The 21,979-nt window shown below is 32.0% G+C and overlaps 5 protein-coding genes and 1 long non-coding RNA gene across 18 annotated transcripts; all 6 read right to left on the bottom strand.

Annotated features, from left to right (window-relative positions):
• Positions 1-86: 86 nt before the first annotated feature.
• LOC124492787 (cell adhesion molecule Dscam1-like) lies at positions 87-19,283 on the bottom strand. Of its 12 annotated transcripts, none has more exons than XM_075734561.1 (10): positions 12,732-12,943; positions 12,384-12,665; positions 3,523-3,642; positions 3,311-3,439; positions 3,090-3,234; positions 2,636-3,030; positions 1,817-2,575; positions 1,440-1,607; positions 1,093-1,265; positions 87-624 (listed from the first exon to the last, which is right to left on the bottom strand). In XM_075734561.1, exons 1-10 carry the CDS (start codon positions 12,871-12,873, stop codon positions 550-552), a joined length of 2,388 nt encoding a protein of 795 aa, XP_075590676.1. In that variant the 5' UTR covers positions 12,874-12,943; the 3' UTR covers positions 87-549. The 12 variants fall into 12 exon arrangements, with proteins under 12 accessions (XP_075590676.1, XP_075590687.1, XP_075590693.1 ...); XM_075734572.1 differs by lacking the exons at positions 12,384-12,665; positions 12,732-12,943 and adding exons at positions 11,792-12,088; positions 12,154-12,269; XM_075734578.1 differs by lacking the exons at positions 12,384-12,665; positions 12,732-12,943 and adding exons at positions 10,615-10,902; positions 10,977-11,109.
• On the bottom strand, positions 8,985-9,988 carry LOC124492772 (pro-neuregulin-2, membrane-bound isoform). Its single transcript, XM_075734656.1, is given in 2 exon segments — positions 8,985-9,505; positions 9,571-9,988. Coding segments are annotated over 2 exon segments (588 nt in total). The 5' UTR covers positions 9,638-9,988.
• Positions 13,246-13,905, bottom strand: LOC142597311 (cell adhesion molecule DSCAML1-like). The gene is made up of 2 exons (XM_075734668.1): positions 13,597-13,905; positions 13,246-13,301 (listed from the first exon to the last, which is right to left on the bottom strand). The coding sequence occupies exons 1-2, from the start codon at positions 13,877-13,879 to the stop codon at positions 13,246-13,248; spliced, it is 339 nt and encodes a 112-aa protein (XP_075590783.1). The 5' UTR covers positions 13,880-13,905.
• Positions 13,942-14,725, bottom strand: LOC142597853 (pro-neuregulin-1, membrane-bound isoform-like). Its single transcript, XM_075734665.1, has 2 exons — positions 14,468-14,725; positions 13,942-14,403 (listed from the first exon to the last, which is right to left on the bottom strand). Exons 1-2 carry the CDS (start codon positions 14,529-14,531, stop codon positions 14,024-14,026), a joined length of 444 nt encoding a protein of 147 aa, XP_075590780.1. The 5' UTR covers positions 14,532-14,725; the 3' UTR covers positions 13,942-14,023.
• LOC124491158 (uncharacterized) lies at positions 15,469-18,241 on the bottom strand. Its single transcript, XM_075734608.1, has one exon. It carries the CDS (start codon positions 17,859-17,861, stop codon positions 15,711-15,713), a length of 2,151 nt encoding a protein of 716 aa, XP_075590723.1. The 5' UTR covers positions 17,862-18,241; the 3' UTR covers positions 15,469-15,710.
• Positions 19,284-21,078: 1,795 nt separating the features above from the next.
• On the bottom strand, positions 21,079-21,869 carry LOC124492801 (uncharacterized). 2 transcript variants are annotated; one of them, XR_006959076.2, is made up of 4 exons: positions 21,732-21,869; positions 21,618-21,672; positions 21,440-21,552; positions 21,079-21,385 (listed from the first exon to the last, which is right to left on the bottom strand). It is a non-coding gene; the product is annotated as an uncharacterized LOC124492801 (long non-coding RNA). The 2 variants fall into 2 exon arrangements; XR_012832457.1 differs by having other exon boundaries at positions 21,618-21,832.
• Positions 21,870-21,979: the final 110 nt, after the last annotated feature.

The raw sequence follows: 21,979 nt of genomic DNA, 5'->3' as shown, positions 1-21,979 counted from the left end.
ATTGATCTTTGAAAAAAATTTAGGAAACATCTACGCCCTAAATTTTATATTGTAATGGTAATATAATAATGAATGAAAACCAAAAATTATTTAAATCAGATTTTATTATCATTGTTATTATTTAAAAGACACAAGAAACGAAAGAATATCAGGAAAAAAACAAAAAAAAAATAGCATCATAAAAATATCACAAAAAAAATCCTACTGTAAGAATTGGAAGTTTTCAAAATGAAAAAAGAATAAAATTTAGGCAAGACTATTAGCTGCAAATTCAAAGGATGGCGACTGTGAAGAAAAAATGATGAAACAAATAACAAGCCAGAAAGAAAAAGAGGAGTATTAGGGGGCCAAAAAAGTGAGAGAATATTCGTGCGAGTATTCTATACGCTACGTATATGGCCGTAAAATTAAACGACAAATATATTTGAGCGACTTTATATTGATGTTCATAAGAATGTCATGTTGAAATTGGTGTGTGTTTTTGTGTATTTGGAGATCAGAATCGACTTTGAGATTCTTGACGAAAAGAGATGCTTTTTTATTCATTTCCTATTGAGGATGATCATAGATGTGGCCATCTTTTTTCATTGTCTGTGGATTTGGCAATGGTCGTTCCCATGGTGTCTGAAATTTATGAGAAAAAAAAAATAAAAGAATCGAATGAGATTTTGATTTAATGTTTGTATTTGGATTTGATGGAAAATCTCCATCAATCGATCGATCAATTGGATTATTATATTATATTCTAATTTAGACTGTTGACCGGGACGTCAATCAATCAACGAAATAAACTCTGAAACATGAATCTAATTTGCTCTATATTTTTAGTTTTAGAATATTATATTTTATCTTTTTCCGGTTACTTAATTGTATCTTGAATGTTAGTGTGTTCATAAATCATTTTTTTTTTGCTTTTCAAATAAGAGAACTGTAGATAAATGCCTGGACCATTTAATATTTGGTCAACACTCACTAAGCCTAAAGCCTAAATCGAGTAAAATGGTCCTGGTAGCTAGATAATGATCTTTCGATTGAACTGAATTGACTATTGGACTCTTATTTACGCAAACTCAAAATGTTCCACAAACTAACCGAAGCTGCATATGGTGTTGGATAGCCAGCAGTAGCCGAAGTTGGTGGTTGTCCGTCGATGCTCATCAACAATGTTTTATTGGCCGTCTTTTCGAAATCAGCATAACGAGGGGTGGTTCCTACGTTGTATGCAGCTGACAGACGTTTATTCAGAGTAGCTGCATCCAAGTTGACTAAACGAAAAAAAATAAACAAGAACGAAAGAAAAAATCCGTGATAAACACATACACACTATTTGACTATTCATTGACACACACATCATATTTGCGCAATGTCAAGGATTTCGATTGGATTCTTGAAAGATAAATCCCGGAAATCATTTAAACATATATTTTATATACACTTACAGGGATTATCGCTTTCATTTCTTGTCTTACGAATGCATACATATGCAACGATCATAACGATTATAATGATTACCAATGCAAAAAGTAATGGCCATAAAAACAATGGTTCTAAATAATAATTAGCGCCATGAAAACGTCGTATGACTTCATGCGATACTACGGCCATTCCTTTAGTTGGGAAAAAATTGAGAAAAAATGACGAATTCAAAAGGGATCATGTGAACTTTCTCTCCAATTAGCAGTAAAAGTTGAACTTTTCCCCCTCAAAATTAAACATGTGAAGAATTTCCTTAACAAACATAATTTTGTATGAAAAAGTTAGCACTTTTGTAGCTAATTTGGAAGAAAGTTCATATGATCCAAAAAAGTATATTTACCATTATGTGTACGTGCTGTGATCACATTGCTTGGGTCACCAACACCGAAACGATTAATAGCCACCAGATAGATCATATACTTTGCATTGTGTTCCAGATTCTCCAATACAAATGAATATGAATTGAATGATGAATTTGGATCGACCGTTGGCTGATTTGCATTATTATTACTGATGGGTACTTCTTTCCATTTGGCTTCATTTTCTTTCCGATAATGAATAGTATATCCGGAAATAGCTGATTGTGGATAATTAGAGTGAGGTAATTTTTGGTACCATTGTAACGAAATTGTCTCCTCCGTATTGTCGATAACATTCAATTGGAATGCAGGTGGTAAATCACCATCGAATGTATGTGCAACCATCGGATGTGATTGTGGACCACTTCCAGCCGAATTATAAGCCTTGACTACGACACTATATTCAGTTCCTTTGTTTAATTGCCGTAGAAAATATTCATGAAATGTTATCTCTTTTGGTCGTGTTTTTTGTGCTTGATTTGAATCACGACTGGCTGCAGATGTAGGTACAGTTATATAAACATAGGGTGAATTATTGTCCCGAGCTTTACGATATCCAACATAATAGCCTGTGATTTCTCCGTTCCAATTTTCGATTGGTGGTGATCGCCAGACCAATCTGACCGTTGAGGGTCCCATCGATTCAAGTGAAATGTCATTCGGTGGAGCAGAAGGTTCTTCCTCACCGGTTGTAAATGTGACCGGTGCTGATGACGCACCTTTACCGATTTCATTTTCAGCTACCAAAAAATATGGAAACAAAACGTAAATGGATGAAAAATTACCATGTTATTTTTTACCGATTACACTCAATTCATACGATTGACCAGGGCTTAGATCTTTGAGGAAGAAGGATGTTTGTGATCCGGGAACAAAAACTTCGTTAAGACGATGTGGTGCACTTTGATAACGCCAATATTGAACCGTATATTTTTGTATTGGGAGATTACCATTGAATGGTTCTGACCATGATAAGCTTACTGTCCGAGACCAAACCTCTTTGACATGAACATTTTTTGGCATACCAGGCACTTCCACAACTTCCAATCGAATAGTTCGTTCATCTTTACCATGTTCATTTTCGACAAAACATTTATAAATGGAAGTGTGTGCATCATCTGTCATAGTCTGGCTAGTCTGAATGAACAATTCGGATCGAATTCCATCATCAGTGTTCGTATCGATGATTTCATAGCTGAATGAATAATGTTTTTCAATGAAAAAAAAAATCGTGAAAGAAAAAAAGTGACATACTTGGATCCAAGCTTATCAAGTTTGACATTATTTTTGGTCCATTGTACCGTAAGCGGTTGATCACCAGTAGCATTGCATTCTAGCCGTACACTTTCGCTTCGTTTTACTTTTAAAGAAGCAAACTTTTCGTGAAATTTGACGGGCACTAAGCGATGAGTAGAAAAGAAAAATAAGTACATTTCATGTTTATCTTTAGACATTGATGATTTTGAAATACTTGCCCATGAAAGAAACTTTGATCGATTTTCGTAATGGTTCGCCAACACCGTTATCAGCTACACATTCATACGTATCAACATTGGCAGTTCGATATTTATTGACATCCAGATATTCAGACTCGATTGTGATTCCTTTTAGTAGTATTCAATAATTGACATTTGAATGATCGACAAATAGATTAAATAGATTAGTCATTAATCATAAATCTGCAAACCTTTTGATGTGATCCATTTGATAGTCGGTTTGGGTGATCCATCGGCTTTACATTCCATTCGAACATTTTCCTTACCATTGGTGTGTGTGTCTTTCGGTTCGACTATCCATGTTGGTGGTACTATTTGAAGCAAAAAAAAAATTCAAACTCATTCATTAGTAATCATAGAACATTAGTGATTATTGTCATAGTCAAATTGAAAAAAAAAATTTGGCGCTTGTAGTAAAAGAATCATCACACCTTGAACATTTAGTTTGACAGACCATTGATCTGAACCAAAATCGTTTTGTACACGACATGTATAATTACCACTGTCCAATTCTGACAGTTTAGTTATGATTAAATTGGAAAAATCATCACCAAATTCGAGGTGAACATTGGATGTTTGTGTAATTAATCGGATACCATTACGAAACCATTCAAATTCTAAGGGTTCTATGCCTTTTTGTATGGAACAAACAAGACGGAATTTATTGCCAACATTCTGATTGATTTGATCACGAAATGATGGCAATAATTGTGGTGCTAAGAATTCAATTAGCATTAGTCAATTAAATATGCATTAGGTTATAAATAGAACTATTTGGATACCTTGAGCCAAAGTAAGAGATAAACATATGGAAAATAACCAAATAATATCGAATAGAATCATTATTCTTGCCATAAACATGCGAGAAACTCGAGTACTGAAAGAAATGTGAATAATCTAAATCTAAGAGCCAGAAAATAAAAGAAAGCAAAGAAAAAAAAAATTGAAACGGCGATCTAGACGCCGCGTTTTGGATATGAACCATAATAAACAAACAAATAACCAAACGTAGATCAATCTATTTATCTATCTACACACATCTATCCATCCATCTTAGTGTAAGAAAATCAAACGCAAAAGCAATTTACCTATTTTTTTGACAACCAAACACAGACACACACTCATATTGCAGAGAATGTATGAATGAATGAACATTCATAATAGTATGCAAGTCTTGTGTGGAAAGTAATTTCCGGAGCAACGTGACCGATATTAAATTGAAAGAAAAAAAAAGCCATATTGATACATGATGAATGAAGCAATAAAGTCCTACAAGCTATTTATAAAGCTATTCGATCAACGAATAACATGTATACACATAGAGGTAGGTCGAGATTTGAAAATCGAAATCTTTCTCAATAAGATGATGAAAATATTCAAAAAAATTTCGAACAAAAAATGAAAATAAAGCAAACAAAAAAAATGTTGTCAAACCTTTGATTTCAAGTCTAGTCGATTGAATATCATGACCAAAACGGTTTCGTACCCGACAGGAATAATTTCCTGAGTCATTTTGTTGAAGTGTTTCGATTGTAAACAATGACGCGTCATTGATCTCTTCGATAATGTAATGATTATTCGACGGCGATGATGAAAGTGGATGACCATTTTTAAACCACTCAAATTGGAATTGAGGAACACCGGCTAATGGATAGCAAAATAATTTAAATTTGTGGCCAACATTTAATGATTCACTAGGTTTGAAATGACCAAGCGAAGGTACTGATGTACATGATATGAAAGATATGAATGAAGATAAAATGATTGAAATAATCATCAAATACATAATGGAACAGTTACAGATTACATTAACATTCAATAATAAAGTAAACATCTCTTATAGAATCACACCACAAAGAAAAAATAATTCAACATTTCTATACGAATAAAAATGCTGCCACACTTTGGTCGATATTATTAATCTTTACAAGAGATGATACTTGTGAAATGAATAAGAAATTCAAATAGATCATGCTACAATTGCTACTACTACTTCTTTGACATAGAATCTATTCATTGATTGAATTTCAATCGATATCCATGTAATAGCTAATTACATTCCGGAAGTCTAACAAATCATCAATTCCAAATGAATAGAGAGCAATTCGAATGAGGCTCATTTGTCGTCACTAATGCTAATTGCATGCAATTGAAAGTTACATAGACATATATAAACAAGAAGCTAAAGCTTGTCCCGAAGAAATTCGATTTATTCGGATGTAACTATCAACATTCGCACAACAATATAGCTAATATAGTGTATAGTAAGCACTGTAAATTGAATTTCCCAACCAAAATGACTATAGACTTGACAGGAATAAGTAATGGTCAAAACAGATTCATACGTAACAATGTCTATATGATAAAGATGTTGTTATTGGTCATTGCTTGATGAAAGAACTTTATCATTTTTTCGCCACTTGAATGATAATGGTTTTTTTCCGTATTGTGTTGTACACCAATGTTTGAATTTCGTTTCATTCATCTGCGATTGACTGGATCTAAAAGCAACCAATCGAGAAGCTATTTAACAAAACCAATGAGATGTTAGTAGTTGACAGATCGTCTTGAGCTTTTACCTGTCTGGTTGCAAAAAATTATGCTAAACGAATGAAAAAAAGCGGCAGAAAAAATATGAACAAAATTTTTTACATCATGACCAACGATAAATCAAACTACAGAATCATTCAAATTTGATTTTGAAAAAAAGAACACACAAGAATTCAGATTCAAAACTGAATATACCTTTGACCGTTAATGAAATAGTTTTTGAATCACTGCCATAACTATTACGAACAAGGCATGTATAGCTGCCTGTATCATTCAATCTAATTTTATCAATTGAAAATAGTGTATCATCTTCGGTAGTTGAAATCGTATACGATGTTAGCTTATCGCCATAATGTCGTAATATTTGTCCATCTTTTAGCCATTCAAAGTGCAATGGTCTACTGCCGGATGATTGAAGATAGCAAAAGAATTTGAATTTGGATCCAATCAATAATGTTTGATTGTGAATATTTTCCGCTAGCTTGGGTGCTATCAAAAAAGAGATGGAAATAAATAGATGAAGAAAAATAAATGAAAATAAAAATGATTCGTGATTAAAAGAAATTCCAATCAAAACATACCTTGATGATGAAAAAGAAGCTCGGACAATAACCGATCGGGTAGTAACAAAAAGAGAAGTAAAATGATGACAAATATGCGATGGAACATGATGGAATGTAAGAAATATGAAAAAACCAAAATAACAACAACAACAACAACTACAAATCGAAATGAATTGCAAAACTAAGCGTACAAAATTCAACCGAGAAAAAAACGCATTAAAAAAATGAACAGGAACAAACAAATGCTGAAACACAAGGCGCCATACATCGATTGTAATATGAATCGAAGATACTACATACTGTCGTATCAAATGTATCAATCGGTGAAGAACATGGTTAGGATATTATATTTTTTTAATGATAATATGATAACACACAAATGATTTAAATTACTAAAACTATCGAACCTTTAACAACAAGCATTGTTGTTTGTCTATCTGATCCGATTGAATTTTGTACCAAACATGTATAATAGTTAAGAATGTGCATTTGTCATCAATGTTAGGTTATGAAAGATAAAAATTTTTTTCTACCAAATAGCGTTTGAATGTAGAACAAATAATCAAACCTTTAACCAAAATATTAGTAACAATCGAATCTTGACCAAATTGATTTTTAGCATAACACTCATATTTTCCACTATCACTTGTTTGAACATTTGTAAGAGAAAGCAACGAGATTCGATCTTGATTATCAATTTTTACATTCAATCGTTCAGCGACTTTTTCATCGTTTCGATACCAATCGAAAAATATTGGTTTCGAACCACTGATCAACACACACGTTAATGGATATGTAATGTTTTCAACCAATTCTTGAAGATCAACATTAAATGGCAATAATTTCGGTGGATCCGAAATGGTAATGGAAATTATGGAGAAAAATGTAAAAAATTTAAAGAAAAACATTTTGTCATTCATGTGTTAAGATTGAAAAAATTTCAAAGACTGAAAATTGACTAATGAAAGTATAGAATTTAGAATGGCTAAAAAAATTCAAAATAAGCAACAATAGCGCCAACTATGAATTCAACATAGTTTCATTGATCGACATTGATTTTGTCAAACCTTTTATAACAAATTGTGTGGTTGTCGAAGCACTTCCATATGCATTTTTAGCAATACATTCATAATTTCCCGAATCGGCAGAAGTTAGACCGGTCATCGTTAGTAATGAGTAATGATTCGTATTTTCCATACGAACATTTGTTGTTCCGGAAAATTTTTGTCCATTTTTATTCCATTCAAAGAAAATTGGTTTAGTACCGGAAAATAGATTACAAGTCAATAGGTATGTTGAATTTTCCAAGAATTCAACAATTTTTTGAAATGGTGCTAATTTTGGTTCGTCTGAAAGTAAAAAAAAATTCAAAATAGAAAATTGGAATGTTCATCATTCCAAAATACCTGAAAGGACAGTGGATATTATTTGACTAATGTAAAGAATATGAACAAAAATATTGAAAAGATGCATTTTATCAATGAAATGAACTGAAAACAGCAATTGAACAACAACCTGAATGAACTAAATGAATTTGGAATTCAAGCAACACCAACAACAACAAAAAAACCTTATCCATAATGATCAACAATGGCGCCAACTTTTAACCAAAAATATAAATAATCAAAATGATCGAAAACATTCATCAACCTTTGATTACAAGTTGTGTGGATGTCGATGTACTTCCATATGTATTTTTGGCAATACACTCATAAATGCCCGAATCAGTGATGGTTAGATTTGTAATGGATAGCACTGAATAATGATCGATATTATCGATACGAATATTTCCGTTTGTAGATAATTTATGACCATCTTTTATCCATTCAAAAAATACTGAAGAACCGGATGCTAAACTACAGAGTACAGAAAAAGTAGATTTATCTACAAGTTCAGAACGTTGTTGCAGCGGAACCAATTTGGGTTCATCTAATGAGAGAAAAATAGAGTTTAGAAATTTTTTTGTTGAAAAAAAATATTTTAAAACAAACCTGCGACGACGAAATTTAACGTAAAACACAAGAAAATTAAAAACAACATTTTGAGCAACACTGCTTGGTTGGATTTAAACGATTGAAACAAAATGTTGATAAACAAGCAAAAAATTGATTTGAAAAAAATCGACAAACTAATTTTAAACAAATAGCGACACGTTTTGACCACGAATAAAAACTCAATGAAACATAAAAAAATGAACCTTTTACATTAAATCGAAAAATCATGCTATCAGTTCCATAAGCATTACGGACTTGGCATGTATAACGACCAGAATCATTTATGCTTGGTGTTTGAATCTTCAGGAGGGAAAATTGTTGATTAATTTCAATTTTCAAATTGTTCGTTTCATGAAGAGGCTGATCATCTTTAAACCAAGTAAAAAATATGGGTTCAGAACCAGATATTAGACTACAACTCAACAGTTGAAACGTATTTGCAATTGGTTCAACATTAACGATGACATTTTTATTAATTTTAGGCGGATCTAAGGGATAAAAAAAATTAATTTCAAATTTCGCAGATTCATTAATCGAAAATAAACATTACCTTGAGCAAGTCCAAATGAGATGAAAAAAATTAACAAAATAAATATTCGAAACATTATTGAGAAATGGAAAAAAAACATTTCCGATGATTCACAATAGATTTTTTTTGCAATGAAATAATGAATGAAACCGAAAGAAAAACACAGTAAAAACAAAATTTTCACAACAACAAATTTAGCGCCATGTTTTGGTGGAAAATATGAACAGAAAAAAATAAGTAGGTTTCAAACCTTTAACTTGAAGCAACGACCATTGTGAATCGATACCGAAACGATTCTGTACGGTACAAGAATAATTTCCTGCATCATCAATTTGAATATTTTTAATGGTAATCATTGAAAAATCATCATCAACATCAATTTTGATTCGTGGATCCGGCGATTGTGAAATGGAGTGACCATTTTTGGTCCAAAAAAATTTCAATGGTGCTACTCCATTCATTTTGTTACATGTCAAAATAAATCTAGAATTCACGGGTTGTCCGTATAAACTTTTAAATTCAAGCAAACGAGGAGCATCTATTTTTTTGGAAAAAAAGATTGGATAAGTACGTCACGCAGAAACAACAATTCGAAAAGCTTACCATTAGCAATCACAAAGTTTTGAATCGCCAAAAAAACAAAAACGATCAAAATGAATGGCCGAAACATTGTTAAAACACAAATACACAAAGAAATCAAAAGACAACAAATGAATTGACGATTGATATGAAATGTGCAAAAAGAATTGCCATCGATATTTTTCGGACAAAAAATTTATAAATCAAACAAATGATGATGATATAAGCGCAACCTTTTGGTGAAAAAAGAATGAAACGGCTACATTCATAATCTCATTGTATGTTAATTTGTTTGTTTCTGGGTCAAACTTAAAAAATTGTTTCCGGTCATATCATTTCCGAAAACGTTGTTGTTTGATCAACCATGAAATTATTGATTGAAATAAAATTGATAAAGAAAAAACCAATAAAATCAATAGAATTTTGCAAGTAATGAAATGATCATTGGATTAATTGCAAACCTTTAACATCAAATTGTGACCATTGTGAATCCAGGCCAAATGCATTATTAACTACACATGAATAGTTTCCAGAATCCAAGATAGAAACATCATTAATGGTTAGTTGTGAATATGAGTTCTTTTTTTCAATAGAATAACGATCCATATCAAAGCGATGTGAATTTTTTTCAATATCATGACCATTTTTTAACCATCTGAATTCTAATGGTTTTGATCCTTTAATGGAATTACATATTAGCACAAGCAATGAACCAACCGGTTGACTTTGATAATTTGATTGTGATTTTATAAGTTCAGGTCGATTTTGATTAGCAAAAACCAAAGTTAAAATGAATACAAAAATAATCAGAGAAATATTGACGGAAAATAAAGCCATGGTTCAAACACAACAAGTCTTTCACGATCAACGAATGAACAAAGAATGAATACAAATACGTGATTCTAGAATCATTCATATGGCTGCTTCTTATTTTTGTAACTAAAGAAATTTAGCGCCATCAATGAATCTATAAGTTCATTAATAATGATGAAAAGACACATACACATCAGTAAAATGAACAAATAGAATTTTCGTTTCATGTGTAACTAGAAATAACGAAATGCAAACCTTGAACGAATAATTCGGTCGAAGTTGAATCAATACCATATTGATTCTGTGCCGTACACGTAAACGTTCCAGAATCATTACGTTTTATCTCTTTTAATATCAACGACGTAAAGGAATGGCTACTTTGATCTATTTGAAATTGTTTTTCAGAAATTTTATGACCATTTTTTGACCAATAAAACATCACTGGCTTTATGCCTGAAACAAGATTACAAGCCACTGTATAATCGAAATTTTCTTGCAATTCAATACGTTTTGGTAGATCAAATAATTTTGGTGGTGAAGGACCTGATTTAAATATAATCAAAATTAAATTGAAAAAACTCAGAAGTAGTAATATAAACAAAGAAAAACAAATTTACTTGTTTCAATCGAATCTGACGATAATAAAAACAAAATAATGACACTGATAATAAAATTTGAAATTGATGCCATTGTTTGATTATGTTTTTATTCGATGAAATGAATGACAGGCAATCACTCTTTTCTTTAACTTCTACAACCAAATCACACGATTCAACAGCGAGAAAAAAAAATTATCAAAATAAAAATTTCAAAAATCTAGCATTACGAGCGCCATCCGTATATTCGAATAACAAAAATAAGATACCTTTAACTTGAAGCAATGTCCATTGAACATCAATACCGAATGGATTGCTGGCCACACAAGAATAATTTCCCGAATCATCCGGTTCTAATTCCTGTATCATCAACACAGAAAACGAAGGTTTATTCTCAATCGATACATGATGATTTTCATGTTTAATTTCAATGTTATTTTTGAACCATTTAAATGTAATCAGTTGTGAACCAGTAGAAATTGGACACATTATATTCAACATGGAGCCTTGTGATTGACTCATATGTGTTGAAACTATTTTGGAAATAATTGGTACATCATTTGATGATGCATCAAGAATGTTGGTATAAATTGAAAGACATAAAATCAACAATTTCAAGACACAATTCATTTTTGCACAATTCTTGATTGGAATCTCAATATGACGAGTGAGATAGAAGGCAACTAAACTAAAATCAATCAGCAAGCTAGAATAGAAAAATTGAAATTGAACACACCAAAGGCGCCAACTATTGGTTTGTAATAAATACGATGATGAAATATTTTAACACTTGATTATTGGAAAACCAACCACCACCTTGATTATGGTATACAAACCTTGTATAATGAGCTTAGTGCTAGTAGTATCAATGCCTTCAACGTTTTTAACACGACATGTATATGTTGCCATATCGTTTATCATCAAACGTTTAAATGTTAATGTTGACCATGTTTCATAATGGTCAATTTTATATTCAGACAACAACGAATGGCTAGTGGCTACGAGTGGATGATTATCTTTCAGCCATTCGAAGTATATTGGTTTAGAATCCGATATGACATGACATTGAAACATATAAGAAACATTTTCTCTAAGTCGAATTTCAGATGGCAATTGCATTACCGATGGTTTAGCTAGCGAAAAAAAAAATTTTTGAATATTAATCAATGAAATCCAACAGAAAAATTATTTAAATTACCCGAATCAATAGCAATGAAAAATGGTAAAAATATAAAACAAAACAAAAAAATTCTTATAGCCATCATTACAATCAATCTAGAATGGACAATATTAAATCACAAATACACAATATGTGTTGATGTTTCAATTTTCAAAAAACAATCAAAAACATGGCAGAATTAGCGCCATATTTTGGCCAAATAATCAAATCAAAATGTATGATTCAATTCAATGCAATGCAATGCAAACCTGTTACATCTAGATGAAACAAAAGTTTATCGAAACCAAATTGATTCGTAACAATGCATGAATAATTTCCAATGTCTTCGACATCAATGTTATACAATGTCAGCAATGAGTAAATATCTTTTGATTCAATTCTGGATCGTTTATGATCTCGAAGTTCAACATTATTTCTATGCCATTGGAATTGAAAAGGTTTCGTTCCTTTGGCCACATTACAAGTGAACACTATATCTGATCCTTTTAGCGAACTTAAATGAGCAAATTGTTTCAAAAGTAATGGTGATTCTGGTAGAAAAAAACAGAGAAAACAAATCAATTCAAGTCAAATGAATTCAATTAATTTTAACTTACCATTTCCGTTAATAATTAACGTGTGGAATATTAACAAAATGATGATTTGAATACACCATTTTAAAATGATACCACCACTAAACCGACAAAACATTTTGAAAAATGCTTTATGATTATTATGATGAACAGAAAGAGACAGCATTATGTGAAAACACTCAAACAATGGTAAATTTAGATAAAAAAATTAATGATTTAAAACTGAATCAATAGCGCCGCGTTTTGGCCGAAAACATGATCAAAAACAAACAAACAAACGGAAAAACAAACAACTACCTTTCACTTGAAGCAATGTCCATTGAATATCGATTCCAAACTGATTGCCTACGATACAGGAATAATTTCCAGAATCAGAAGCTTTCAATTTCAAAATGGTAAAAAATGATAGAAAATTATCTGTTTTAATCTGATATGATAATTCCGGATTTCTATGTCTAAGTAATTCTTGTTCATTTTTAAACCATTTGAACGATAGTGGTGTTCAACCACTGATAACCGAAAATGGAATATTCAATACTTATCCTTCAGATTGATTCAATTCTGTTGAAAACAATTTAGAAATTCGAGGTGCATCTGAAGGAAAAACAAGGGATTTACATTAGAAACGTAAAATTAGAAAAAAAAATTCTCCAACCTTTTGAAGCATAAATAACCGTGAATGAAATACAGAAAAACAGCAACAATTTAAACATTGTGAATGTTTTTAAACATTTCACAACACAACACAACAACAACAAAATGATAATCAATTCAAGTAGAAAAAAATGAAGATGACCAGAAAAAATTAATTTTTGGTAAAACAAATTATGCATTAAAAGGGCCACCTATTGGTCAAGCAAATCACGATTATAATAAATAGCAATCAAACCTTGTATGACAAGTTTTGTTGTAATCGAATCAGTACCATGAACATTCCTGGCATTACATGTATAGGTTCCGGTATCATCATTTGAATTAAGACGTTTGAATACAATCGATGACATTGTATCATAAATAACAATTTTATATTCAGTCGAAGATAATTTCTTATGATCATCTTTGTACCATTCAAAAAATATTGATGTCGATCCTGATGAAATGGAACATGGTAATATGTATGATGAATTAATGGAAAGATTAATTTCAGATGCAGGAAATTTATTCAGAAACATCGAAAACAAAAATTCAAATGAATTACCAGCATCAATTGAATGAAAGTAAAAAGTTGAAAAAATCACCGTTAATAAAATTATTATTATGTCAGAAACAATGTGTGTTCATACTCTTAAACTTAAGTATACATTTCATGGGTAAAATTATTTTATGCAAAACAAAAAAAAAATTATAACCCACAAAATGGTAAAATTAGCGCCATATATTGGCCAATAAAAAACATTGAATAAATTGTTCAAACCTGTAACCGTTAGTTGAATCCAAAGTTTATCGAATCCGAATTTATTGGTAACAACACAGGAATAATTTCCCACATCATTGGAATCGATATTTCTCAATGTAAAAAAAGAGAAAATATCTTTATTTTCAATTGTCGATCGTCCAGTATTGGATAATTCAACACCATTTTTGAACCATTGAAACCGTAATGGTTTACTGCCTTTGGCTACATTACAAGTCAACACAAGATCTGAACCTTTGGTTTGTTCATTTTTTGAATAAAGTTTAACGAGTACTGGAGATTCTATATTTAAAAAGATAAAAAATTGAATTAATTGAAGCAATGAATAATTGACAAACAGACTTACCATCGCTGTGAACAGATGAAATAAAAATGATCAAAGCGAAAAACTTGGAAATAAAATTCAGCATTTTCACAGGCAAATTTCTTGTAACCAAACATTGAATGTGAGTAACACAATCGAAAAAAGTATTTTGGACAGAAAATTCAAAATCAAGTTTTCAATAAGATAATTAGCGCCGCGTTTTGGTGAAAATTATGATGAAAAATTTAGAATTTAATCTAAACCTCAAATTCGATACCACAATTAAATTAAAAGCAAACCTTGTCTTGTTTTTTTGTAATCGAATTACGATTATCTCCTTGATGCCATCGTAATGAAATAGAATTTGACGTGGTTTCCTTTTGCAATTAGAAGTTGTGCAGGTGGTATATCTCCATCAAGTGTACGTTTCAGCACTACTTGTGATTGTGGTCCACTTCCGGCCAAAATTTAAGTTTTAACAAAGATTTCATATTTTGTTCCATGTGATAGGTCACGTAGGAAATATTCATAAACCTCGTTTTCAATTTGATTAACTTCTGCACAGAGACACAGAGACGAAAGTCTGCGGTGTACACTGCAAGGTGAAAGGGTATCGCCAAATAGCTCTAAAATAATGTCATGTCCTTCGGTTGGTCAATCTTTTGTGATAACTTTGGTTGTGGGGGTGAAAAAAAATTTTTGGGGGATTTTTGTACCGGAAGCTCCGCCCACTTCCGGTTAATCCGCAAAAATCACCTTTTCACATAAAATCGATTTTCACAGCCGTTGTTTGAGCGATTTTGACAGAACTTTTTTTATTATTATTTTTTAATTAAAATTACACAAGAAAAATATAATTTGAACCTTACGAATTGAATTTTTAAGGGTGAAATATCAAAATAAAGACAAAAAATCGCTATATTTCATAGAATACAATTGGTGAGGACTCAATTTTTTTGAATTCAAAAAGTCAATCTAAATCACTACTTAAATTCAAAACCGGAAGACGATTCGATCATGGTTGCATTTTTGAGAGCCAAAAAACAAATTATGTCCATGCCATTTTTTGTATTGCGATCACGTGATGCTGGTTCGACCAACTGAACTTGCAGTGTAACTGACTTACAAATAATTTTTTCCTTGACATATATGATTTTTTACAAGATTAATTAAAAATGTATAGATTTTATTTTATCTCTTTATTTTATTTTATTATTTGAAATGTAAAAAAATTGAACATTAGATAAACGAAAAATGCAACATTTGAAATACAAAAGATTGAAAACTAATCATTATCACTATCAGATTCTATCACTGTCATCTCTTCGTTAAAATCAAACAACGTTGTCAAAGCTTCTGCAGGTCTGAAGATTCTCGATAAATATCTTCCATAACTAAGATGATAAATCAATGCTGCAACATGTGAACAGCAACCGACGGTTCGGTTGCCGTTGGCACAAGTGCAACAATGGCCTACGATGCTAGACAGACCATTTGATTTTGGTAGATATTTTATGTAGCACTTATATTTCTTCCGATTAATGTGTCGGGATTGCACTTCCCATTGAAGAATATCGTTACTTTCTTTAGCGAATTTCAGGCTTAATGTTCCATCTTCTTTCAGCATTTCAGCCAGATACGATATTGCCTGCGAGAGTTGATATGATCCAGTAAAAAATATTTTCAATTCTTTGATTGACATTCTCGGAAAATCCAAAGCATCATCGCTGCTAAATGTTTTGAACAAGCTTCTTTTCGTGTTCCATCTGCCTTGTTCCACCATTTCGGCCAATGAATTTACGTCGTTGCTTGATTTCATACTGTTTATTATCTCTTCCATATTTTCGGAATCAGAATTGAATTTTTTGCCGAATTTATTATGGAGGAAGCAAGCGATTCGGCAATAAGTTGCTAATTTGGGTAAGGACTTATTTTGAAACTGGTTGTGAAGCAGTTTGTATTTCTGTCCAATCACCCCATGGACGGCTTCGACGACCCATCGGATTTTCGTGACCAATCGCGATTCATTTGACTCTTTTGTCGTCAGCTGTTTGTTTTTTCCTTTCAGAGCGGGAATAAGTACATTAAAGCCACGTTTTTTCAGAATCGGTACTACATCCCGGAATCCCCTATCTAGAACGAAATAATCACCAGGCTGGAGCAACTCCGATAAACCATTCTTTTGTCCGATTATATTCTTCAAGATAGATGCATCGTTTTCATTTGCATTGAATGGACCAGGAATATCGATAACGAATCCATCAGTAGTACATATAGTGAAAGGCTTGCATAATGTAGTTTTTTTATGTCCAGAATACGACTTCCTTTGGTATACATTATTTGAGCTTTTTTGATGTCTTATATAAGTTCCATCGCATATTATCATAAGACGATTTTGACAATCGAATAATTTTTTCGCCACAGGTGATGTTCTCTCGTTGATGATAAAATCTCTGGTAATCGATTGAAGTCCAAATTGATTTGGTAAAATATCATCTTCAAAAGATTTCAATACAGAATCGATATATGATTGTGCTTGTCTTTCCGAATCCAAACCAGCAAATGCAGCAATAACTCTATTAGCATTTCCGGTCCTTAATTTGCAGAGAAATGTCACTATAGCTTGAATAACAGTTCGTTTACTGGTGTTTCTCATAGATGTTATAAGACTTTGTAGATGATCAATATCCTTCCAGTTATGACCCGTAAGAGCGTAAAGCTGACATTGTGGCATCAAACGCTTATCTATTTTGTCTTGAAAGTTGAAGGAAGTAGCATCGGGTGCTAATAAGTCCATAAATTTTGCCATATCAGATAGTTCGAGTTCACATTTATCAGACACGATTTTGATATTGTCGATTTCATCTTCATAAAGCCATTTATTCATTAAATGTTGTTTACAACACCGATTTCTTTTTGGCACCAAAATTCTCCGCTTCAAAAAAACTTGTAATCTTGCTTCAATGGGGATATCTTTCAAATCACTTTTTGATGAACAAATGAAGCAGTAACAATGGCTGATTATTGGTCGACTAAACGGCATTTCGATCATTTCTTTTACTATTGGTGTATATTCATAAGTTGGATCTGCCAATATTGATTGATTATTGATTGTAGTCGAAGATAAATCACTGATGCACAAAGTTGATTCAAAGCGTTCCGAAATGTCCGTCAACATTGAAGAAATGCATGGTTCAGGATCAGGAAGAAGGTGTTTTTTTTCCAAACTGATTTGTTTGCAAAGTTTTTTATTACATTTGGCACAGAGAACATCACCGATTTCCACGGGCTTATTCATTAATCGTAACACTTTGTCAATATCTTCTTGAGATTTGATTAATTTCCTGTCCACATTAGAACAATTACGTAGTCGAAAATCGCAAATTGGACATCTGGCTTCATTTAATTTTTTTGGCGATGAACTACTTTCAGACATGGTTATTTTCTGTCACAAAATTGATTAGTAAAATTAACTTGATATTTTAATTTCAGGTATATGTCACTTTTGAGATGAAAAATTCACGATGAAAAAAAATCGTTCAATATCGAAAAATAGAGTTGAAAAATAGCACCTTGTTTGTTAGTAACTATGTTAGACACTGAGCACCGATTCTTTTCTGGCTTAGAATATTTATACAAAAATTCTCTAATTGGATTTTTTATTGCTTTTCAGCTATCTGTGCTAATGTCAGGTGAACATGGGGTTTCGTTATCAATAATTGTTCGTTATCTTCAAATTTTTCCTTGTATACCAAGGTCATAAATGCACAACCACATTGTCAACAGATAATCAATATTTCAAGATTAAGTGTGTGCATTTATGACATTGGTATACACGGAACTTTTTGTTTGATTTATTTAGATAACGAACAACATGATCTAAAAATGACCAATTAATGGCTAAGAAATGTACCAAGGTCATAAATGCAGAAACAAATGGTGTATGATATTCGTCTCTTTATTGCTGCATGATTGCTTTATCATGATTGTAAGCTTTGACAACGTTGTTTGATTTTAGAATCTGATAGTGATAGGGATTAGTTTTCAATCTTTTGTTTATCAAATGTTCATTTTTTTACATTTCAAATAATAAAATAAAATCTATACATTTTTAATTAATCTTGTAAAAAATCATATATGTCAAGGAAAAAATTATTTGTAAGTCAGTTACACTGCAAGTTCAGTTGGTCGAACCAGCATCACGTGATCGCAATACAAAAAATGGCATGGACATAATTTGTTTTTTGGCTCTCAAAAATGCAACCATGATCGAATCGTCTTCCGGTTTTGAATTTAAGTAGTGATTTAGATTGACTTTTTGAATTCAAAAAAATTGAGTCCTCACCAATTGTATTCTATGAAATATAGCGATTTTTTGTCTTTATTTTGATATTTCACCCTTAAAAATTCAATTCGTAAGGTTCAAATTATATTTTTCTTGTGTAATTTTAATTAAAAAATAATAATAAAAAAAGTTCTGTCAAAATCGCTCAAACAACGGCTGTGAAAATCGATTTTATGTGAAAAGGTGATTTTTGCGGATTAACCGGAAGTGGGCGGAGCTTCCTGTACAAAAATCTCCCAAAAATTTTTTTTCACCCCCACAACCAAAGTTACCACAAAAGATTGACCAACCGGAAGAAAAGACATATTTTTGATGCTATTTGGCGATACCCTTTATCATAACATGAGACATACCCGAAATATTGGTTAACATTTGTCAGTACCAAATAATCATCATAACTCGATATGGTTGAGAATTTCATGATCATTTCATCAAAAATGAACAAGACGAAACTTGAGAAAAAACGAGCATTTTTGCACAAAGACAGCGAGTACAAAAAGTCAACACATAAAGTGTTGTGTGATTTAAATGATAGTTGTAATTATTAATTCGTTTTTGTCGTTCCATCAATAAAGTCATATTTTGATACTCGAGATTAATTTGTTTAATAAATAATTGGGGGGCAAATTTATAAGTGATCGGACAATTATGGTCCCTACCACTATCCTCCCCAACAAATAGGTTTTATAAGCGAGGGGGAGGCAAATTTATAAGTAATTGTCCACTATCCACCCCCAACACTGACTATTTTTTAAATTAATTTATATGTAATGTGTAAATGTGTATATAAATAATTGGGGGGCAAATTTATAAGTGATCGGACAATTATGGTCCATACCACTATCCTCCCCAACAAATAGGTTTTATAAGCAAGGGGGAGGCCAATTTATAAGTGATTGTCCACTATCCACCCCCAACACTGACTATTTTTTAAATTATTTATGCGCAAGTGTGTATGTGTATATAAATAATTGGGGGGCAAATTTATAAGTGATTGTCCACTATCCTCCCCAACAAATAGGTTTTATAAGCAAGGGGGAGGCCAATTTATAAGTGATTGTCCACTATCCACCCCCAACACTGACTATTTTTTAAATTATTTATGCGCAAGTGTGTATGTGTATATAAATAATTGGGGGGCAAATTTATAAGTGATTGTCCACTATCCTCCCCAACAAATAGGTTTTATAAGCAAGGGGGAGGCCAATTTATAAGTGATTGTCCACTATCCACCCCCAACACTGACTATTTTTTAAATTATTTATGCGCAAGTGTGTATGTGTATATAAATAATTGGGGGGCAAATTTATAAGTGATTGTCCACTATCCTCCCCAACAAATAGGTTTTATAAGCGAGGGAGAGGCAAATTTATAAGTGATTGCGCAAACCACTATCCACCCCCAACACTGACTATTTTTTAAATTACTTTATGCGCAAGTGTGTATGTGTATATAAATAATTGGGGGGCAAATTTATAAGTGATTGTCCACTATCCTCCCCAACAAATAGGTTTTATAAGCGAGGGGGAGGCAAATTTATAAGTGATTATGCGCAAACCACTATCCACCCCCAGCACTGACTATTTTTTATATTAACCCAGGCGGCCGCGATGGGATTTGAACCGACGTCGAATGTGTATATGCGTGTATATGTGTTAATATGTGTAAATGGGGGAGGCAAATTTATAAATGATGGGGTAATTTACCCCCAGACCATTATCCTCCCCCATAATATAGAACGTAATTATGGTCGTATATAACAATCATATTTTACGACATTACAGAAATACTTCGCTTAACGCTGCCCCGATTAGCGCTGTTTCGATATAACGCTGTGCAATTACATTACATTGCAATACATTGTTACATTGTATATGAAGAGTAAAAATGCATTATGTAAATTATGCAAAAATAACCCCACTTTGCGCTGTTGTTTCGCTTTACGCTCAATATTTTTGGAACGTAACCCCGCGTTAAGCGTTGTTTTACTGTAAATATTGTAAATACTGTAAACACTCTCAGAAGTGAGGATTGAAGAAGAAGCATAGAAAATAGTTACGAAAAAAATGAGAGAAAATTTGTACAGCCAAAGTAACAATGTTGGAAGCATAGAAATAAACCATGTAGCAAAAATCGGGTGGTGAACGATTTATTCGATAGTATCCCGATTTTTTTCGATTGTTTTTAGTTTCAACAAATCACGAGACTATCATGACAATCGATAGTATCCCGATTTTTTTGATTGTTTTATTTATTTTCGGAATAAATCAGGAAATTAAAAAATTATTATAGTAACGTTCGTGCAACGGTTGAGAAGAAGAACTTTATTAGTCAACTAATCAAAGGTTAAACAACAAGTGTGTGTCCAGTGTTTGTGTCATGACTTATATACATGTCGTGTCCTTTGTGTGTGTGTGACATTAGTGGTAGTGGTGGTGTTGTGTAGTGTGAGTGGTATGTGTGTGTGTGGAGGCCGCATACTTTATTATTATAAGAAGATAAAATAAAAAATACAAATTCAAATTCAAATTAAAAGCCACAAATTGATGAAACGGTCGAATTTTTGAGATAAATTATAAAATGAAGCCAGAGAATTTTGATAATCCAATGGATGCCTGTGAATGGAAAAGATAATTAGAATCGGAATTGATAAAAATTGAATAATTTACATTTATTTCAAGGGTCTTTACTCAGTTATCCATATTCTCGTAAATGATGATGATGACGAAAAGTTGAGATAGCCAGATTGACTTTGACTGATTGATCATTCGGCGATCGTGCACTTGTTAATGTATAACAAAAGGAATGGTAATTAGAATATGAGTTGATGAAAATTCAATCATTTACCATTCATCCAGAATGTTGTGTTCATCTATGATTTTCATTATTCCCAAGTTACGATCTGAAATTAGAATGTGAATGAGAATTAGAGATAAGTCACGTTGAAATAAAGAAATTTACCATTAATTGAAAGATTCATCTGAATATCCAGAATATTTTCTTTTGATCAGAGCGATGAGAATTCGAATCCATCGAAATGATTGATTTTCATGTAGCCAATGTGTGTGACGGATGAATGTGGCAAAGATTGAACTTGATCGTCAGTCAATAATTATGATTCATTGATTGAACATTTCAAGACAGAGATGAACATTTTAAAAAGTCGATAGGTACAAAAATCAATCGAGTGAATAAGTCAACAAGTGGCC

Source organism: Dermatophagoides farinae, chromosome 1 (assembly GCF_024713945.1).
Source record: "Dermatophagoides farinae isolate YC_2012a chromosome 1, ASM2471394v1, whole genome shotgun sequence".
In the NCBI taxonomy this organism is placed as follows: Eukaryota; Metazoa; Arthropoda; class Arachnida; order Sarcoptiformes; family Pyroglyphidae; genus Dermatophagoides; species Dermatophagoides farinae.
The sequence above is the reverse complement of the archived record's forward strand: the minus strand, read 5'-3'. Positions and strand labels throughout refer to the sequence as shown.